Source organism: Oreochromis niloticus, linkage group LG17 (assembly GCF_001858045.2).
Source record: "Oreochromis niloticus isolate F11D_XX linkage group LG17, O_niloticus_UMD_NMBU, whole genome shotgun sequence".
In the NCBI taxonomy this organism is placed as follows: Eukaryota; Metazoa; Chordata; class Actinopteri; order Cichliformes; family Cichlidae; genus Oreochromis; species Oreochromis niloticus.
The window spans coordinates 21616167-21634401 of record NC_031981.2 but is presented as its reverse complement, the minus strand read 5'-3'; the positions used below and the strand labels follow the sequence as shown (position 1 = coordinate 21634401).

Here is an 18235-nt window from a genome sequence, read left to right as displayed (position 1 = left end):
TCTATATTAATATTAAACAAACGAAAGATCTGGAAAAATCTGTGATCTTATTTGCAAATAACCGGACGTCCAAAACTTTGCGTCACAGCTGTATGTTATAAATAAATCTTCGACCACTGACCAAAAACAGAGAGGATAATTGAGTAAGTTGGTATCTTCCCTGATGAATAACTTAGTGGCGTGATTATAATCTGAATTTCTTACATTAGAAAAGAGTATTGATAAAGTTATTACACAGATGATAGGTATCGGTTTTGATTTCCAGATCGATTTGTATTTCTTCCACTTCTACCGTAATAACCGAACAGAGCCAGTCAGGTGGAGGCTGACTCTGAGTCAGCATAGGATTAACCTCCACTGTCACTGTAGAGTTTTATACAACTCAATAAGACCATTATTGATGTCGCAGCTACAAAAATAAAAGTTTTTAAAGAACACAATGATAAAAATTAAAATTAAATAAAACTGGGTTTATAACAAGGAGTCGTTTTGAGGACACTTTGTTTTATTTTATCGGTCGCCTATCCTATCGGTATTACGGTAGGATCAGGCCACACCCCTACATATGTTGGGTTCTCTGATTAGATTACTGCTGTCACGTGACCCGACAATAGCGGAAGAAGAAGGCTCGACCGCAGAGAGAAGGTAAGGAAATAAACAAAATAAAGACGGATCGTTTTAACGGGGAAAACTCCCGGTAGTGTTTTTACTTCCCGTACGTGTACAGAGCCTGGGGCTCGCTGTTGACGGACCCGGTGTTCGGGCTCGGTTTGGACGGTAGATTTACTCAAGTGACGCGTTTTTTGGGGGGTCGTTCCGGTTCGTGTCGACAGAAAGCGAAAATAAGACACGAACAGATCAAACAGATACCGGATCGAAAACCAGCCCAGAGGAGCTCGTGCGGCAAGGGGTCAGCAGGTAACCTGAAGTGTGATGGCCCGCAGGTGGAAGCGTTCAGCTGTGTTCGTGTTTAACCGGAAACCGTAAACAGTAAACACAAGCAAAGGTTAAAGACGTCACCGTTTGTCCGGTAACGACCCCAAATCGGCTGAATAACCTTCATGTTGCGCGCACTTTTACCTTTTTCTTGCTTCAGGCCTCAAACGGGAATTTCCCAGCAGCTGCCGTGACGTCACGACGCAACCGGTGACGCAGCGAATAAACATTTTTTAAACTTTTTTTTTTTTTCCATTTTATGTATTATTAAGTGGCGGGAGTGTTCCAACCAGGCGCTTTTTATTGATTGATTGATTGATTGATTGATTATTGATATGTACAGCAGTTTAACACTATCACTTTATCAGTTATTGATTAGTTGTTTCTGCTGAATATTGATCTATTGTTTTTGCTCTTTCTCGATTAGCTGTTTGTGGACTCTACACCACAGCCAGCTAATGGATACATCTTAGAAACAACTGATCAATATAACAGCTGAACAGTGTAGATCAGAAATACCTGACCCATACAAACCACAAACAACAATCAATGGATGCCACAAATACAGATCAGTATACACCAGAACGCCCAATCAGTATCGATGATTTGTTCACTACTGTTTAGTACTGATGACCTGATTGTTGATTGGCTGTTTCTGGTTTATATTGATCAGAGTCTCTAGTGTGTATAAACTGGCTGGTTTGGTTATGCTGTATATTGATGAGTACTGATTGACAGGCCCTTAGTTTTTTAAAGTAAGACAAATATGCTTCTAAAAGAAAATAAACTCTCAGACTCTCAGAAATACCTCAGATTTTCAAAGTAAAGGCCGTCAGTTATGGTTTATCATACTTTAAGTTGCCAGATTTTCAAAATAAAAATCTGCTTCTTACTGTATCGGTAACAATTGCTGTCTCTTTTTTAGCTAATCTATTTACCTCCAAGTGTTTTAGCAGTAAAACTCGACTGATCAGGTTGTGTTGTGTATTAATCATTGTTTCCCTTGATGTTGAGCAGTTTGTGCTGTGTCTGCAGGATCACCCGCAGCCTTCAGGATGCAGAGCACCGCCAACTACCTGTGGCTGATCTCAGACCTGCTCGGTCAGGGAGCGACGGCCAATGTTTACCGTGGACGGCACAAGGTATGTCGCCATGCCAGCCGTGAATAGTTTTTCTCTCTGGAAATACAGAAACACTCCGTGAAGATACCAAGATATTTTTATTCTGGTTTTGATCCCCTCTGTTTATGAAGAAGTGACCTGTTTCAAAGTCTTTCGGCAATATTTGAGCTCAGAACTGACGGTAGAGACCAGATAGATATTGAGTGTTGATTGCAAAGGGGAAACATTCAGGTCTGCTTACAGTTTATGGTTTAACATCTCAGAGTGAGAGGCTCATATGTTGTTTTCACCTTCTAAAACCTAAAGATGTCACCTGGACACATTCCAGAAAGCAGGTTTAACAAACTCTGAACCTGAACTCTGGTTTTGGTTCCACAAAAGCCGATCAGAGTTTGTTTTTGTCCTGAGTCACAAAATCCACAATTATCCATTATTATCCTCAGTTAATGAATAACAAGTTAACATTAGTTTCTTGTTTGTAAAGATGTGAAAGCTCTCATATGAGCTTTGATCCCGACTAAAAAAAGAGCCAGGCAGCTACTTCAGCATGAGCGGCAGAGTCATTGACTTCACAGAGTCTGTTACCCTGGTAACCTCATCTCGGGGTGAACAAACTCAGTCTTTACTAAACCTGTGTTATTGATTTTCACACCGATGTTGATCTCATTTATTTGTTCCAGGTTGAATTCATTCATAAAAACTTTGTTGCTGTGCTGAAAAGTTTCTCCTTTTCAGATCTGAATAATTTAGTCTGATGTCGGGTTAATTTCATGTCTGAGCTCAGTTTGTGTTTTAAACCCTTCACGCTGCCTTCACCCTGCAGACTACGCTGAGGGCAAATTTCTCCCAGAATGTTTATGGTCCTTCTGAGTTTCACCTCTTTTAAAAACAGTATTTATTTAAAAAGTGATGATTCTTGAGTTTAACCTGCACGTCTGTGTGCAGAAAACCGGCGACTTGTATGCCGTCAAGGTGTTCAACAACCTGAGTTTTCTGCGGCCGCTCGACGTCCAGATGAGAGAGTTCGAGGTGCTGAAGAAACTCAACCATAAGAACATCGTGAAGCTGTTCGCTGTGGAGGAGGAGGTGAGTAACTTCATGTTTTATTCTTACTGAGAATATTTAGTCCTAGCAAGTGAAAGATCCCTGATTTGATCCCAGGAGGAAACAGGAATCTTTCAGAAATAACATCCAGAGCTACCCTCTGTGGATAAAGGAGCAGGTGAAAGTAGCTTTTTAGCTTTTTAATGGAAGAAAACCCAAGCTACGAGTGGATTCAAACCAGGACCTTAGCCCAGTAATACTTATTACTGGGTTGTCTTTCTAGATCTTTATCAGTAACTCCCAGTTTTCCCCAAGTTTTTTCTTTTTGTGAAAATTTTGCATCAATTTTTAGAACAAGAAAAAAAAGATAATAAATGTGAGAATGAAAAATCTGCTGGAGCAAAAAGGTTAGCTAGGGCTGTTGCACATCTGGGCCCAGATGTGGCTCAGATGTGCTGCTTTTTATGGCCCACATTCGGGCCTGGCTGTTGTCGTTGATTCAGGTCGAGTCTACATGCTTTAACGCAGCTGCAGGTTCATCTTATATGAGCCAGATGTCAGGTATGCTGCGACTTTTTGGCCACATCTGGCACACAACACCTGTGAGCGCCATAACTGAGCTGAAAGGCCCAAAAGTGTCTGAATGAAGTGAAGCCGTGATAAAGAGCTCAGCTCCACTCTGCCAGACAGAAACTTCTGAAGGTTTGACCCACGACTCATACTCAGTGTGAAAAAGAACCGTCAGACGAATGAAGGCGAGCACAAGGATGAGGTATCGCCACTGTATCCTTGTGCTCGGCTTCATTTATTTGTTCAGCTGTCTATAAGTTTACAGAAAACTTTTCCTCATAACTGAGTTTATTCAGCTGTAAATGTGAACAATATTCAGCAGCATTTAAATATAACTTAACTTTATAGTTAAGTTATATTTAATTAAAAAAGCAGAAAATATTATTTTCATTTTTCATGTTGTTGATCTTCAAAAGCTTGAAAGCTGCCACTAAAGATTCCCATCATCATAAAAATGGTTTATAGCCCAAAACAAGAAGGAATATTTCCTCTAATGTAAAAGGAGGAAAAGAAGATGGAGCCTAAAAAACAGAAACAAGAGTGAAGTCCTAAATATTTAAATTAAAGACAAAAGTATAACATTTTTTATGACATAAATCTGAAAACAACATTCAGATTTCACATTTTTTAGTTTTGAATGTAAAGATTCAAATTATGTGGTTATTAAAAGAGTATTGCAGATGTTTGTTTCAGTAAACAAAACAAGTAATTAGAGTTTTTTAAGCCCTGAATTAGCCTGTCAGGCGCTTCTACCTCCTGACTCTCAGCTCCAGCTTTAGTTTCAGCTTTTAGGCTCAGTTTATGTGGTTCTTCAAAGTGAATTCAAACTAAACTAACATCTGACATGTAAAAATTGACCAAAACTAACTGAAATTATATTTTGTAGCTGAGAAATAATGTTGACATCTTTAAGGAGAGTAAAAACATCCTTCTAATGTCCTCCTCCTCCTCTCAGTCCAACACCCGTCACAAGGTCCTGGTGATGGAGTACTGTCCCTGCGGGAGTCTCTACACTGTCTTGGAGGAGTCGTCCAACGCGTATGGACTCCCCGAGGACGAGTTCCTCATTGTTCTCCATGATGTTGGTGAGGGACACATTTAACTGTGACACTCTGCGTTGGTTCCAGCCAATCAGGTTCTTTTAAATGTGAAATCTCACTGTAAGAAGTTTCAGCAGTTAAAAGGAAATCAAACACGAGTGATCAGTCCTTTCTTTAAATGTGGAAAGAAATGCATTCAAATGGTTCAATATGGAGACTGAAACTCTCTCTGACTGGTTGTTGTGTCTCCTTCAGTGGCAGGTATGAACCACCTGAGAGAGTACGGCATCGTTCACCGGGACATCAAACCGGGAAACATCATGAGGGTGATCGGAGAGGACGGCCGCTCCGTCTACAAGCTGACTGACTTTGGAGCGGCGAGAGAGCTGGAGGACGACGAGCAGTTTGTGTCTCTGTATGGCACTGAGGAGTACCTGGTCAGCAAAGCAAACGCACGCAGTGAACAGGAACTGTAGATAAAAGATGGCAGCATAAACAAACATGCCAGTGAGTGATGTCACAGCTGGTGCAGCTGCTGCTGAGTAACTCTTCTTCATATGTCTCTTATGCAGCACCCCGACATGTACGAGCGCGCTGTGCTGAGAAAAGACCACCAGAAGAAGTACGGTGCCACAGTGGACCTGTGGAGCATTGGCGTCACGTTCTACCACGCCGCCACCGGCAGCCTTCCCTTCAGACCGTTCGAAGGGCCGCGCAGGAACAAAGAAGTCATGTGAGAGCTCGCTGTGACCTTTGACCCATTCTGACAGGAATTAGACTGAGCTGAAACTTACCCAGCTGTTTGTCTGCCTCAGGTATAAAATCATCACAGAAAAGCCGTCCGGGACGATCTCTGGCCATCAGAAGTGTGAGAACGGGAAGATCGAGTGGAGCACAGAGATGCCGGTGTCCTGCAGCCTGTCAAAGTACAAGACCCTCAAACGCCCTGATCATCACGCTCATGAACAAACATGCTGAGGGATATATGTGTGGAAATGTCTCACCCTGTTGTTTCCTTCATGGTCACACACACAAATCATCACTGTCTCTGGTTTTGTTTCAGGGGTCTTCAGAGCCTCCTGACCCCAGTTCTCGCCAACATCCTGGAGGCCGATCAGGAGAAATGTTGGGGGTTCGATCAGTTCTTTGCTGAGACCAACGACATCCTGCACCGAACCGTCGTTTATGTCTTCAGCCTGCAGCAGGCCACGCTGCACCACGTCTACATCCATGAGTACAACACGTAAGCCTTGTGTGCCCGCGCACGTGCTTTCTTAAACAGTCTGCGCGGTGTCTGAAAGCTGCTGTTCTTCATGTGCCCACAGGGCAGCGCTGTTCCAGGAACTGTTGTGCCGCAGGACCAGCATCCCTCTGCATAATCAGGAGCTGCTTTACGAGGGCCGCCGCCTCGTCCTCGACGCCAACCGCCAGGCCAAGACTTTCCCCAAGACCTCCAGAGAAAATCCCATCATGCTCGTCAGCCGTGAGTCCGTCGCCACCGTGGGACTCATCTTTGAAGATCGTATGCATTTCCTTTTTTTTTTTCTTCTATCATGTTTAATAAAACCAGAATTGATGTGATGGGTTTTGTTCTGAGATATGTTGGTTAGAAACTGGACCTGATTTTGTTTTCACAGCCAGTCCTCCTAAAGTTCAGCCCCGCTATGACCTCGACCTGGATGCCAGCTACGCAAAGGTACTGAACTCACATCACCTTAGCTGTGAATCTGATTGGCCCAGGAAAAAAAATAGTAAAATATTGCTAGTTTATACGGCCTGTTCAATTACAGGAGCTTAGGTGTGTCAGCATAAGAAATCAGGACGACTTCAGGATCAACTCTAACCCATTAATCTTTCTCTAATTCACTCATCTGGTGACTTTTAAGAAAAAAGTTTATTTTAAACTCTTGCAAACAGATTTACAGAGTTACAAAGACTGAACTACTGACCCTGAAAAGGATAAGTGGAAGAGGATGGATGGATGGGTACAAACTACCACAAATAAACTTGAAGCTTTTTGCAGAGGGACCACCGTGGGCCAGTCTTTTTTCCTTCAGTCCCTCGATGCTCGCTGACCTTCCTCTTCCTGTTGTTCAGACTTTTGCAGGAGATGTCGGCCATTTGTGGAAAACTTCAGAGTCTCTGCTGCTTTATCAGGAGCTGGTGCGGAAAGGAGTTCGAGGTTTAATGTAAGCTCACATCACAAAAATCTTCACAGATGTGGAGCTCAGTTGGTTTTCTCATGTGACGTCATCTTTCTTTATGTCTTTACTCATGCAGTGAGCTGATGAAGGAGGACTACAATGAGATTATGCGCAAGAAGTTGGAGGTTTTCCATCTGTGTAACTTCTGCACACAGATGTTGGAGAAGACCGAGCAGCTGTGAGTGAGGCCGTTAACCCGCACAAGGCTCCTAAAGATGCATCACAAACGAACAAAGCCAGCGCCTGACCCTTAGATTAGCGAGATCAATGGCCTCAGTTCTAACTTATATATATCCTAATGTCACATGATGAAGTTTCCACAACATAAAGATCTGTCATGTCTTAAAAAAAGGAGACTCAAAACCGCTGCAGTGAACAACCGGCCCAAAGAGCCTTTTGCGGAGACTAGAAACTACAAGACTTGGAACTATCGCCAAGTAGCACAAAGACTCATGTAGTTACTACCAAAACATTTATAAAAAAAAACAAACAAACCACAAAATATTATTGCCAAGAGACTCAAAACTTAAAACTATCACAAAGAGACTGAAGTCACCAAAGGGACTCAGAACAAGTATTGAAAGCATTTACTTCCGAGACTTAAAACTACTGCAAAACAAGTCCACAGAAACTTGACACTACATTTAATAGTCTCTAGTAGAGCAGGGAGATATGACCAAAAATATTTATCACGATATACATTTGAAAATTTGCGATAACGATATAACTGACGATACAATTGACACTAGACAAAATACTTAACAACTCCACAACTTTATTAGTGCAAAAAAACATCACAAACATGTATTTTCACTTAAACAGCAGCTGTTTTTTATGTGCGATAAAGTTATATAAAAATTTAACAGTGCAAATGCAAATTCCTTGCTGACAGTTGAAGTGGAAACTGGCCGACATATCCTCAGCATAACCATGTATAATATCCACAAAATATCCACAAAAGCTTAAAAAGAGGTTATATACACACAATACGGTAATATTATGTTGAAGCGGGGCGGGTTCGTAGCTTAGCAAAGTCGTATTAAAACATTTGACAGATTTTCGAGCGCCGTGTACCACATAAAATCGTTTCGAGGTCAGTAAACACAACCAGAATTCATACATATGGCACGCGGGATTATAAGGGGCACTGACGATTTTCAGAAAAATCAAAGGATTGATTTTAAGTGTGCCGTATTTTCCAAACAACACGGTAATAACGACGGCTCGCTAGCATGCTCTACCAAAAATAGTGCTTTGTTGTGTATCTGATGGACTAAAGCTAAACCAGTTCCACACCACTGAAGTTGCAGCATTTTTACAAACCAGTTCTGGTTCATCTGTTTCATTCAACGATCCGCTTTCGCCCTTCTCATTCTCCGTCGCCATCGTGCTTTTTCCACCATGTGCGTATGAAAACAAAGGCACTGCGCATGCGCGTTTTACCCATATTCTATCGCGATATTTCATTTTCTTATCGTTGCCCAACATTATACCGGTATTACTGTGAACGGTATGATATGGCCCAGCCCTAGTCTCAAGTTGTTTTTCCACCAACCTCGAATTTCTGTTTAAGACTGAACAAATCCACAAAGTCACTGTAAGCAACACTCTTAGACATTTATGGTCGCAGTTCTTTAGATCTGTTTTTCATAAATCATCCTTCATTAACTGTTTAAAGTGAAATGTAATGCAGTGTTTGAATAATAATAATTTCCAGAGTGTAATCCTGAAAGTTTTGTTAATAACGTGATGCTCTCGCCGTGCTTCAGGTTCGAGGTGCTGATGCAGGCCAACATGCTGTCGTCAGAATACGACGAGATCTCAGACATGCACAAGAAAGTTCTCAGAGTGAGTGCTGGCGCTCTTTTCCTGTCTCTGTGCCTGACTCTCCTGATTTTTATCAGCTTGGTTCTTAAAACCTCTGCCTGTGCTGAAACTCATAAATCCTCTTTTTTAATTTTATTGTAACCTGACAGTAATAATCTGAGAGAACAGCCACACTGAACTCTTGGTGATGACTCTGAATTTGAGTTTGAGAATTGAAGAAGACTTTGGATCCAGGAATGGTTTAAGAGGTCAAACTTAACAGCCGAGTAGGACTATAAGAAAAATGCTTAGTAGTTTTGTGATACTGACTCTCAGAAACACTTGAGTTAAGAATTTTTGGTCATGTGCTCACTTTAAAAACCTTCAGTATCACCATACATATGATATCATTAGAGTCTGAGGTTGTTGTTAATTACGGTGCAGTCGTCTCACTATGCCTCATTTCTTTCAACTGTTTTTAAAATTTTGGTGATTTTTCTTTGTTTCGTCCTGACGTAATGTTTCTGTGCAGATCTCCGGCTCTCTGGAGCCCATCGAACGTACGACACAAGACGTCAAGAGTAAATTTCTGCCTGGAGGCCTTCTGACCGACACTTGGACGCAGCAAGTTGGGACGCACCCTGAGGACAGGAAGTAAGTTTGAAAGAAAAGGAAATAGTAATGCAAAAGTGATGTGTGGTGATGCAGTGCGTGACGCTGGGCTTTTTCTCTGCAGTGTGGAGAAGATCAAAGTGCTGCTGGACGCTATCACCGCCATCTACCAGCAGTTCAAGAAGGACAAAGCAGAGAGACGTGAGTTCACAAACACGGCTGCAGATTCAGCTGTTTATCTGTGGAGGAAGAATCATCATTCAATCATGTTTCATTTAGAACCAGCTTCACCTACAGTCTGCATCAGGGTCAAAACTTCTGTTGGTCTAAGGAGATTTATTGATGAGGCTCAGAGACAGAAAGCCTGCACACAGTTAGCTTCACAGCTGGTCCAACAGCACATGTATTTGTAGGAGTTTCCTTTTCAGAGCACCTAATAATTCTGGAAGATTATTTAAAGAAAACATAAAAACATGATTTACTAAGTTTTACAGCACACACTTTACTGCAGATTGTATCATATCAGCAGCTTTTATTTCATGCCCGATGTTGCTATGCGGCCGTTCATTTCTTCACAATTTCCACTATACCTGTGGTGTACTGCAAGGCTCGATTTTGGGTTCTATTTTATTTTCTATTTATTTGCTTTCGTCTTCCATTGTTATGCAGATGACACCCAGATTTACCTTCACAACCTCGCTGCTGTATTAAACTCTAAATGTCAGATGTTACGAAATATTCTTCACCTGCATAACAGAAAATCAGAAATCTTTTCTATTTCTATTACTTTCTTGAACAAAACAAACAAACTGAAACAAAAGTGATCCTCCATCAGTCGGAGTTTAAGATGTGCAGCTCTCCTTTGTTGTCATTGTTGAGCTGTTCTTTTCCGTTTACTGACAGCACACTTACAGTCTTCTGTTTAATAAAACCTTTTGTTTGCTGTCAAGGTTTACAAACAGTTATGATGACACGACACTGTCACGCTGTGCTTAGAGCAAATGAACTGAAGGTTTTAGTTAATTTAAGACGATTTTAAAATCTTTTAAACCGAGAGCATGTCGCTGTCACGGGAGTAAAAGTCAAACTTTAAATGGTTTGGTTTCATTTCTTCTGTTCAGGTCTGCCGTACAACGAGGAGCAGATCCACAAGTTTGACAAGTAAGTTCTGGCATTGTCAGCTGTCCTCCGTCAGGCTCCGCCTTCTTTCTGACGCCATGTTTTTGTTTCTCTCTTACAGACAGAAGTTGGTCCTTCACGCGAGTAAGGCCAGGACTCTGTTCACAGACGAGTGCGCAATGAAGTACCGTCTTTTCATCTCCAAGAGCGAGGAGTGGATGAGGTAATGACAGGCAAGGGGCAGCTGGGTCGTGACCTGAGCTCCTCACGGCTTGAATGTTGACGTTTTTCTGCATTTTTTTTTTTTTTTTTTTTTCAGGAAAGTTCATCATGTGAGGAAGCAGCTGCTAAACCTGTCCAGTCAGCTGATCAGCATCGAGAAGGAGGTGACCATGCTGATGGAGAGAGCCATCAAGGTAAACATTAAAGCGATTTCAGGTGCTGGGCGGCTGATGCACACGAAGTCTGTCGTAATAATGAAACGCATTCGTTTTACAGCCAGTTTCCCAGAATGAAGTCTGGAAGTGACAGAAACACGTGTCTGTTTGTTTGTCTTCCAGCTGCAGGAACAGCTGCCACAGAAAGTTCTTCCTCTGGTGTCCAGTGGCATGAAGCCTCAGGCCTACCTGAGCCAGAACACGCTGGTGGAGATGACTCTGGGGTTTGTTTGTTTCCTCTCTATTGTCGCATCGTGTTGAATTCCATCTGAAGCAGCCGTGAGTGCTGACTCTGTGCTTCTGTGTTTCAGGATGAAGAAGCTGAAGGAGGAGATGGAGGGAGTGGTCAAAGAGTTGGCAGAAAACAACCATTTCTTAGAGAGGTCAGACTTTTCTGTTTTTTATTTAAGACTAAATCAGCCGCAGGTTCTGTTTCTATTGTTTGATTTAAAATTTAAAAAGTACGCAGACCGCTCGGAAACAGACGCAGGTTCGATGTTTATGGTTCTGAATTTATCGACTGAATCTTTTCTCTAAACCAGGGATATCAAATTTATTTTACACCGTGGCCCACATACAGCCCAGTCTGAGCCGAACCAGTGATATCTTAATATAAGATAAAGAAGTGCAGTGGAGACTGTCCTACAGTTATAATTCTGTCAATTCATTAAACCATTCCATTTAATGTCTTTCGTATTTGTTTATTTATTTTTACTGTGAACCCAATATAAAATCAGTAACTTTCTGTAATTTAATTGTTTACCTGTTACGTATTTATTTCAGTGTAGTATGAATGACCATTGGGGAGCTCCTCACCATCAGCAAAAGCTGTAAAACTAAAACAAAGTTAAAAGCCCAAATTTCATGCCCTCCTTTGTATTTCCGAAGTCATGCAGTAGGCTAGTTGGAGTCTTTGGTCGGCCAATTCTGGCCCCAGGGCCTTATTTTTGACATAACTTTGATTTATGTTTAATCAGCTCAAAAAGATGCTTATCAGCGTGCCTCTGAATAATATGGACCAGTGTCAACTCCCTAACAAAACAATAAGGACACAAATGAGCTGATCAGTGACCCCTAAAATACAGTAAATTTTATTCTAAAAGAATTTGATTTTTAAAAATAAAGTTGTCACTCTTAGTAATACCAGGATTCTAATGGTCCTCAAACCACAACTTTATTGATACATACTGAAGTGTCAACACTCATGATTAAGGTATATCAAGGGTCATCTTTATGGGGGAAAAGTGAACATTATACAGATTATACATTATCCTCCTAAAGTTCCCTTAAAATTAGATAATTATAATGTTAGTATATTTAATGAAGCAATTAAAAGTGTTACCTTCAACTAAAACAGTTTCAAATGTGGCCAACTTATTTTTTCCTGCATTTTAAAGTTCAGCAGGTTTCTACTTCATACTTTTAGAGCTGAAAAACACAAAAACTCAGTTTAAAAACTGCAACCAAACCCACAGGAAATACAAAGGTTTGGGGTCATTTTGACCTGGATTTATGAACACTGACACTGAACACGTGAACACTTTCTTAGAAACAGAATAAAAATGTTTTTGTTTGCCTGAGCCAGCTTCTGAAAACCTGCCTTCAGCTTCTTGTTTCACTTTCTTTTATTTTAACTTTAGTGTGATTATTTTGGCACAAATGTGACTCTGTATGTCTGGTCTGTATCGCCTCTGCAGGTTTGGCACTCTGACACTGGATGGGGGCCTGAGAGGATGAGTGGAGTCGAGTGTCGCTGCCGTTTGTACATACTCTGTGTGTTTACTGTGTAAATAACGTCGGACTGTTGAAGACAAAGCTTTTTGTATGAGTCTCTGGAAACTCTCGCTCAATTGCTTCTGTCGCTTTAAAAGAAAAGGATCGGAGATGTTTTCAGCTAAGGATCAGCGAAGGAATGCAGAGCAGCTTCATCCAATCACATCGCAAAGAGACCCTGAAACACCTTTGAGTAGTTAGCCGGACACAGCCGGGAACAACGGGTTCAGGGTGGGTTTACATCACGTTTGGACTCAAATACTTTCTGCTGCAGGTGTTATTGGAAATGATGAATGGATTAAAGATCAGCACAGGTGTGTTTACATTGTTCTGTAGTTTTTCACCTGAAGTGGAATATTTAAGAGAACAGTTTTAATGGATTAAATGTTTATGGTTTAAGGTGGTTTTAATGGGTAAAAAAATAAAACAAACGTTAACTTCAATGTCTAAGGAGTATTTACTGGACCTTTCAGCAACAGGCTCTGATTAATCTCATTTTACTCTGTAAAAACTTTAAAGCATGAGCAGAGTTTGAGATGCTTTAATATAGAAGTTTTAGGTTCTAGTTAATATCAGCTAGAAAACATTTAAATCTCATATGATTATTACTGTTCACTGTAACTGCAGCTGAAATATTTGAGATTCAAAGCAAAGTCCTTTCTGAAGCTCAGGGGGGAAGTCACAGCCTTGAATGCTTGTTTTTTTTTTCTTCTTTTTAATGGTTTGGATTTTCAAATTAAAATGCAAACTAAAGGACCTCTGACTGATGATTCAGATGAAGCTGTTTCCTGTTCTTTGGGGCAAATTAGGCTAACAATATACAGAGTATATTATGGGGTATTTAATGTTTTTTCCAGCTGGATTAAGTAAAAATACAAAATGGCATTAAGTTTGCAATGAAAATAATTGTTAAAGCGTTAACTTCTGAAATGTTCAACTTGATCCGAGTTTTATAGAAGATTATGTATTAAATTAGAGGGTTTTTTTCTTCGTTCAGTGTCATCAAATGCATTTATTTCCCGGTAAGTTGCATTAAAGTACTGTATTTATTGGAAAAAGCTGGTGTCCTTTTAAAGGCACTGAATTTTATCGGACTGTGAATTGAACAGAATATTTCTGATTAATGATTATTTTTTTGTTAGTCTCTCTTTGTCATACCTCTATCCTTCAGCTGGTCGTCCTTTTCGGCATCTTTGTTTTATTTCTTGTCCATAATTAAAACACCAAGTGACTGTTTAAATGACCTGTAAATACGCCATTCAATCAATCAATAAACTGATCAGGCATGAAGCTGTGTCAGCGTGACCTGTTTAACAGTTTCAGATTAAAAGAGTTGTTTCACACAAACTGCTCCAAAAAAAGTGTTTGAGGGCAACCCCATCACAGCTCACCAGACCTCCCAGTTCATGTGCTGGATTCTGTTTATCATTAGTCACTTTACAACCTTCAAAGTAAAGATACTAAAAACATGCTGCTCTGATCTCCACCCAACAGAAGGTTTTCAGTTATTAAATACAAGACTGAAGGCAGAGACCCACAAACATGCAGCAGCTTGAGGTGGATGCAGTAAAGGCCTGAAGAGGAGGAAACACGTGGTGATGTCTGTGGTTTCTAGACTTCAGGCAGATTGCAGACATTAAAACGTGAGACTGTATAAATGTCTGCAATTCCTAGACAGTTAAAGCAATACTGGTGTTGAAGCCTAAACTAAAGGTGAAAGTTTACACGCCAAACACATCTCTATAGTTTAATTCAAAGCCCACTGAGGTGGTGTACAGAAGCAAAGCTGCAAAAGAGCTGCCTTTATCCATAAACACATGTTCCTCCCTGTCACAGCTTTAAGAATGAAGCTTAAAAAAATAAAGCAATAATTTCATTCCCTGTTAAACTTTCTTAGCTTTAAAACATTGTTTTCATTACAAAAGGATTATTAGTTATTTATTTTAAGCTTGTGCTAATGTTTTTTAACTAAAAATTCACTGTACCGCTGCCTTGATAGGTCAATTTGAATTTTCAAACGTATTACGTATAGCCACACGTGCGCACAATGGACCAATTAGCGATGTAGTGGCGCCAGCGGCGGGCTATAAAGGGGCATCTGCGCGGTACAGCGTATAACGTTCCTTTCACAAACCAAGATGGCCAGAACGAAGCAGACCGCCCGTAAATCCACCGGAGGAAAGGCTCCCAGGAAGCAGCTAGCCACAAAGGCTGCCCGTAAGAGCGCCCCGGCCACTGGAGGTGTGAAGAAGCCTCACCGCTACAGGCCCGGTACCGTGGCTCTGAGGGAGATCCGCCGTTACCAGAAATCCACCGAGCTGCTGATCCGCAAGCTGCCCTTTCAGCGCCTGGTCCGTGAGATCGCGCAGGATTTCAAGACAGACCTGCGCTTCCAGAGCTCCGCCGTAATGGCTCTGCAGGAGGCGAGCGAGGCTTACCTGGTTGGTCTGTTTGAGGACACAAACCTGTGCGCCATCCACGCCAAGCGGGTCACCATCATGCCCAAAGACATCCAGCTGGCCCGCCGCATTCGCGGGAGAGGGCTTAAGCTGATCTGAGACCAGTTTATGTACAACAACGGCTCTTTTAAGAGCCACACAAACCTCTGAAGAGCTTAGTTCATCTTTAATGTCATGGGCCCAAGTTTGGTTTACTGCTACTAAAATAAATGCTCATGAATGTAACATGAACTAATGTCTTAAGCACTAGACGTTTTGATCTGGCTAGTTCATTGAACAGGAACAGTAAGACGGGCCTTGTGGTTCATAAGTGTTAAATTTCTAAATTAAACGGGCCATTAACCCTGAGGAGAGCTCCGAATACCCCCCCCCCAAACTCTCCTTCCCGCGCACACTCACTGTCTCTGAAGCCCAACCAAATGTCTCCTGGAAGGAAAACTGCGCAAAGTCAACCTCTAACGTTCGTGACAATAAGCATCCGATCACATCCTCCGTAAGATTTGCATAAGACGTTCAATTTTAAAACACAAAATTACGCCGCAATCGTGTTGTTCCACAACAGATCTATAACCGAGACCTTAAGATTCTTGTAATTATAATCAGTATGAAGTGTATAATAACATCTTTGTTCTTAGATGGATTGTGTGGCTCTTAAAAGAGCCGTTGTGTTGGGAGTCGAGCTGTGGATTTAACCTCCGAAACCATACAGAGTGCGACCCTGCCTCTTCAGAGCGTACACCACGTCCATGGCGGTCACGGTCTTCCTCTTGGCGTGCTCCGTGTAGGTGACGGCGTCACGGATCACGTTCTCAAGAAACACCTTGAGCACACCACGGGTCTCCTCGTAGATAAGACCGGAGATACGCTTCACGCCGCCACGGCGAGCCAGACGGCGGATGGCGGGCTTGGTAATACCCTGGATGTTATCACGAAGAACTTTGCGGTGACGCTTGGCGCCTCCTTTCCCGAGTCCCTTTCCTCCTTTTCCGCGTCCACTCATTTTCTCGAAGCCGTGTAGAAACACTACTGAAGAACGAGCAGCCAGCCCCGTAGTTTAAAGCAGTCTCGCGGACGTAGTTGAGAACAGCCAAGTATGGGCTCAATTTCAGCTTCTCACAGGCTAGGTGCATTTCCGGGTTGGGAAAGCTAACTCTTGGCGCACTACGTCATTGAATCACTGGTTGTGAATTGAATTGAATTGAATTGATTTAGACTGAAATTGGAGATAGCTACTCTGTTCTAACACTGGGAGCTGTGCTTAAACCGTTTATAGATGGAGCCAGCCCGGCAGCCATCTTGGGGTAAATCTGAGGTGATCAATTAAAAAGTGAAAATATTAAAAAGTGAAAGATTTAGTTCGTAGTCTCGTCCCACCATGGGAGTGGGAGAGTTCAACTTGTTTTTGCACATCAGGTCATTTTGCATATTAAGCTATAGCTCTTTTGCACACTTCAATATTTTGTATCCGTTCAATTGTATGTAATCGGCATCTGTGGGTGGATAGCAAAGCAATTTCATTGCACAGTGAAATTGCTTTTTCCTCTCTCGTGATACATTACAATCATCACTTGAATCTGTCATAAGTTACCCGCCATAAATCAGTGTGTTGTAGATTGTAATTCACGTTAGTATAACAAATGTTAGCGGGGATTGCAATTAAAGGATAGAGCTCTTAAGTTTGAGTGGGTGGCTCTTAAAAGAGCCGTTTCATGTAATACTGAAGCTTTACTTCGCTTTTTCGGTTTTCTTAGGAAGCAGCACGGCCTGGATGTTGGGTAGCACACCACCCTGAGCGATAGTCACTCCACCCAACAGTTTATTCAGCTCCTCATCGTTGCGGACAGCCAGCTGTAGGTGACGAGGAATGATCCTAGTCTTCTTGTTGTCGCGGGCAGCGTTTCCTGCTAGCTCTAGGATCTCAGCGGTCAGATACTCGAGCACAGCCGCTAGATACACTGGGGCTCCAGCACCGACGCGCTCTGCGTAGTTCCCCTTCCTCAGCAGCCTATGAACACGACCAACAGGGAATTGAAGACCGGCGCGTGAGGAGCGAGACTTCGCCTTAGCTCTAGCTTTGCCGCTTTTGCCACCACGTCCAGACATGCTTAGATCTTCTTCCGTTCGCCAAAGAGAAACAGGATACCGTGTAGCAGCAGAGTCTCGCTTTATATTGACGCCATCGGCCTCTTCCTGATCGCTCATTGGCCAGTTTGCGCTTCAGCGGGATGGTCCAATCAGAAACAAAAACGTAGTCCACTCTGTGACAAACAAGATATCAGGGAAATGTGAAACACAAAGGACTTTGATAAATACACTAGGTTGTAAGATTATATTAACATTGTATATTCATACAATGTTACAATGTATACAATACATTGTATATACAATGTATATACAATACATATATACAATACATACAATGTATATTCATACAATGTAAAAAAGGATACGAAGACCAAGGTTGTTACAATAAACTAGAGCCAAATTCAAACTGTGACACACAGCACTGACAATAAACCTTTACACAAAAATTAGAAATAAATAAAAATAAGGATGATTTTTTTTAGTTTTTTTCTGCCTGTGTATTTACATCAGGAGGCTTCAGTCCACATGTACATCTGTATTTTTTTTTTTCGCTTTTACTTTGAAAAATATCCACATGAAAACACAAAAATGTCTGAAGGTTGATCGATATAAGATAATTGTAACTGAAGGACATTATTGGTATCGTGGTATCGTCAGTTCTGTTTCTTTCAGCGAATGATGAATTCCAACTCACACCGGGGTATGTTGACCACTGAGGGTGAAGAAGCTGGATGAGCATCTCCAAGGGTGGAGCACCTCTCCAACAAGCTTAAGGGTGGAGCACCCACTCTGGGTCATGGGCAAGTTGCTTCCCTAAGTGGAGGACTTTAAGCATCTTGGCATCTTCGGGTCAAGGGAGAGTTATTCTGTTTTTTTGTGGTGAAGAGAGAGCTCAGTGTGACTGGCTGATCTCTGTACCTGGGTCCAGCTTTGTGGACCTGTTATAGAAGCAACATTACAATCCAACGGCCCAGAAGTTGTACTTCTTTCCTTCTTGAAAGAAGTACAACTTTGTACTTCTTTTTTGAA

At 41.7% G+C, this 18235-nt stretch overlaps 4 protein-coding genes across 6 annotated transcripts; 2 read left to right on the top strand and 2 right to left on the bottom strand.

Moving 5' to 3' along the window:
• Nucleotides 1–539: 539 nt before the first annotated feature.
• Nucleotides 540–13688, top strand: tbk1 (TANK-binding kinase 1). Of its 3 annotated transcripts, none has more exons than XM_003458438.3 (21): nucleotides 540–645; nucleotides 1972–2078; nucleotides 3003–3143; nucleotides 4627–4756; nucleotides 4967–5148; nucleotides 5284–5444; nucleotides 5527–5637; nucleotides 5775–5954; nucleotides 6037–6233; nucleotides 6349–6407; nucleotides 6809–6900; nucleotides 6992–7093; nucleotides 8685–8763; nucleotides 9254–9375; nucleotides 9458–9534; nucleotides 10455–10494; nucleotides 10574–10675; nucleotides 10772–10868; nucleotides 11013–11113; nucleotides 11201–11272; nucleotides 12587–13688. In XM_003458438.3, the coding sequence occupies exons 2-21, from the start codon at nucleotides 1992–1994 to the stop codon at nucleotides 12624–12626; spliced, it is 2172 nt and encodes a 723-aa protein (XP_003458486.1). In that variant the 5' UTR covers nucleotides 540–645; nucleotides 1972–1991; the 3' UTR covers nucleotides 12627–13688. The 3 variants fall into 3 exon arrangements, with proteins under 3 accessions (XP_003458486.1, XP_005463515.1, XP_005463513.1); XM_005463458.3 differs by lacking the exon at nucleotides 540–645 and adding an exon at nucleotides 654–777; XM_005463456.4 differs by lacking the exon at nucleotides 540–645 and adding an exon at nucleotides 784–918.
• Nucleotides 13689–14064: 376 nt separating this feature from the next.
• LOC100712159 (histone H3) lies at nucleotides 14065–15259 on the top strand. Its single transcript, XM_005463455.4, has one exon. The coding sequence runs from the start codon at nucleotides 14801–14803 to the stop codon at nucleotides 15218–15220; it is 420 nt and encodes a 139-aa protein (XP_005463512.2). The 5' UTR covers nucleotides 14065–14800; the 3' UTR covers nucleotides 15221–15259.
• Nucleotides 15260–15679: 420 nt separating this feature from the next.
• LOC100712429 (histone H4) lies at nucleotides 15680–16324 on the bottom strand. Its single transcript, XM_003458440.5, has one exon. It carries the CDS (start codon nucleotides 16119–16121, stop codon nucleotides 15810–15812), a length of 312 nt encoding a protein of 103 aa, XP_003458488.1. The 5' UTR covers nucleotides 16122–16324; the 3' UTR covers nucleotides 15680–15809.
• Nucleotides 16325–16797: 473 nt separating this feature from the next.
• LOC100689808 (histone H2A-like) lies at nucleotides 16798–17323 on the bottom strand. The gene has a single exon (XM_013266283.3). The coding sequence runs from the start codon at nucleotides 17321–17323 to the stop codon at nucleotides 16847–16849; it is 477 nt and encodes a 158-aa protein (XP_013121737.2). The 3' UTR covers nucleotides 16798–16846.
• Nucleotides 17324–18235: the final 912 nt, after the last annotated feature.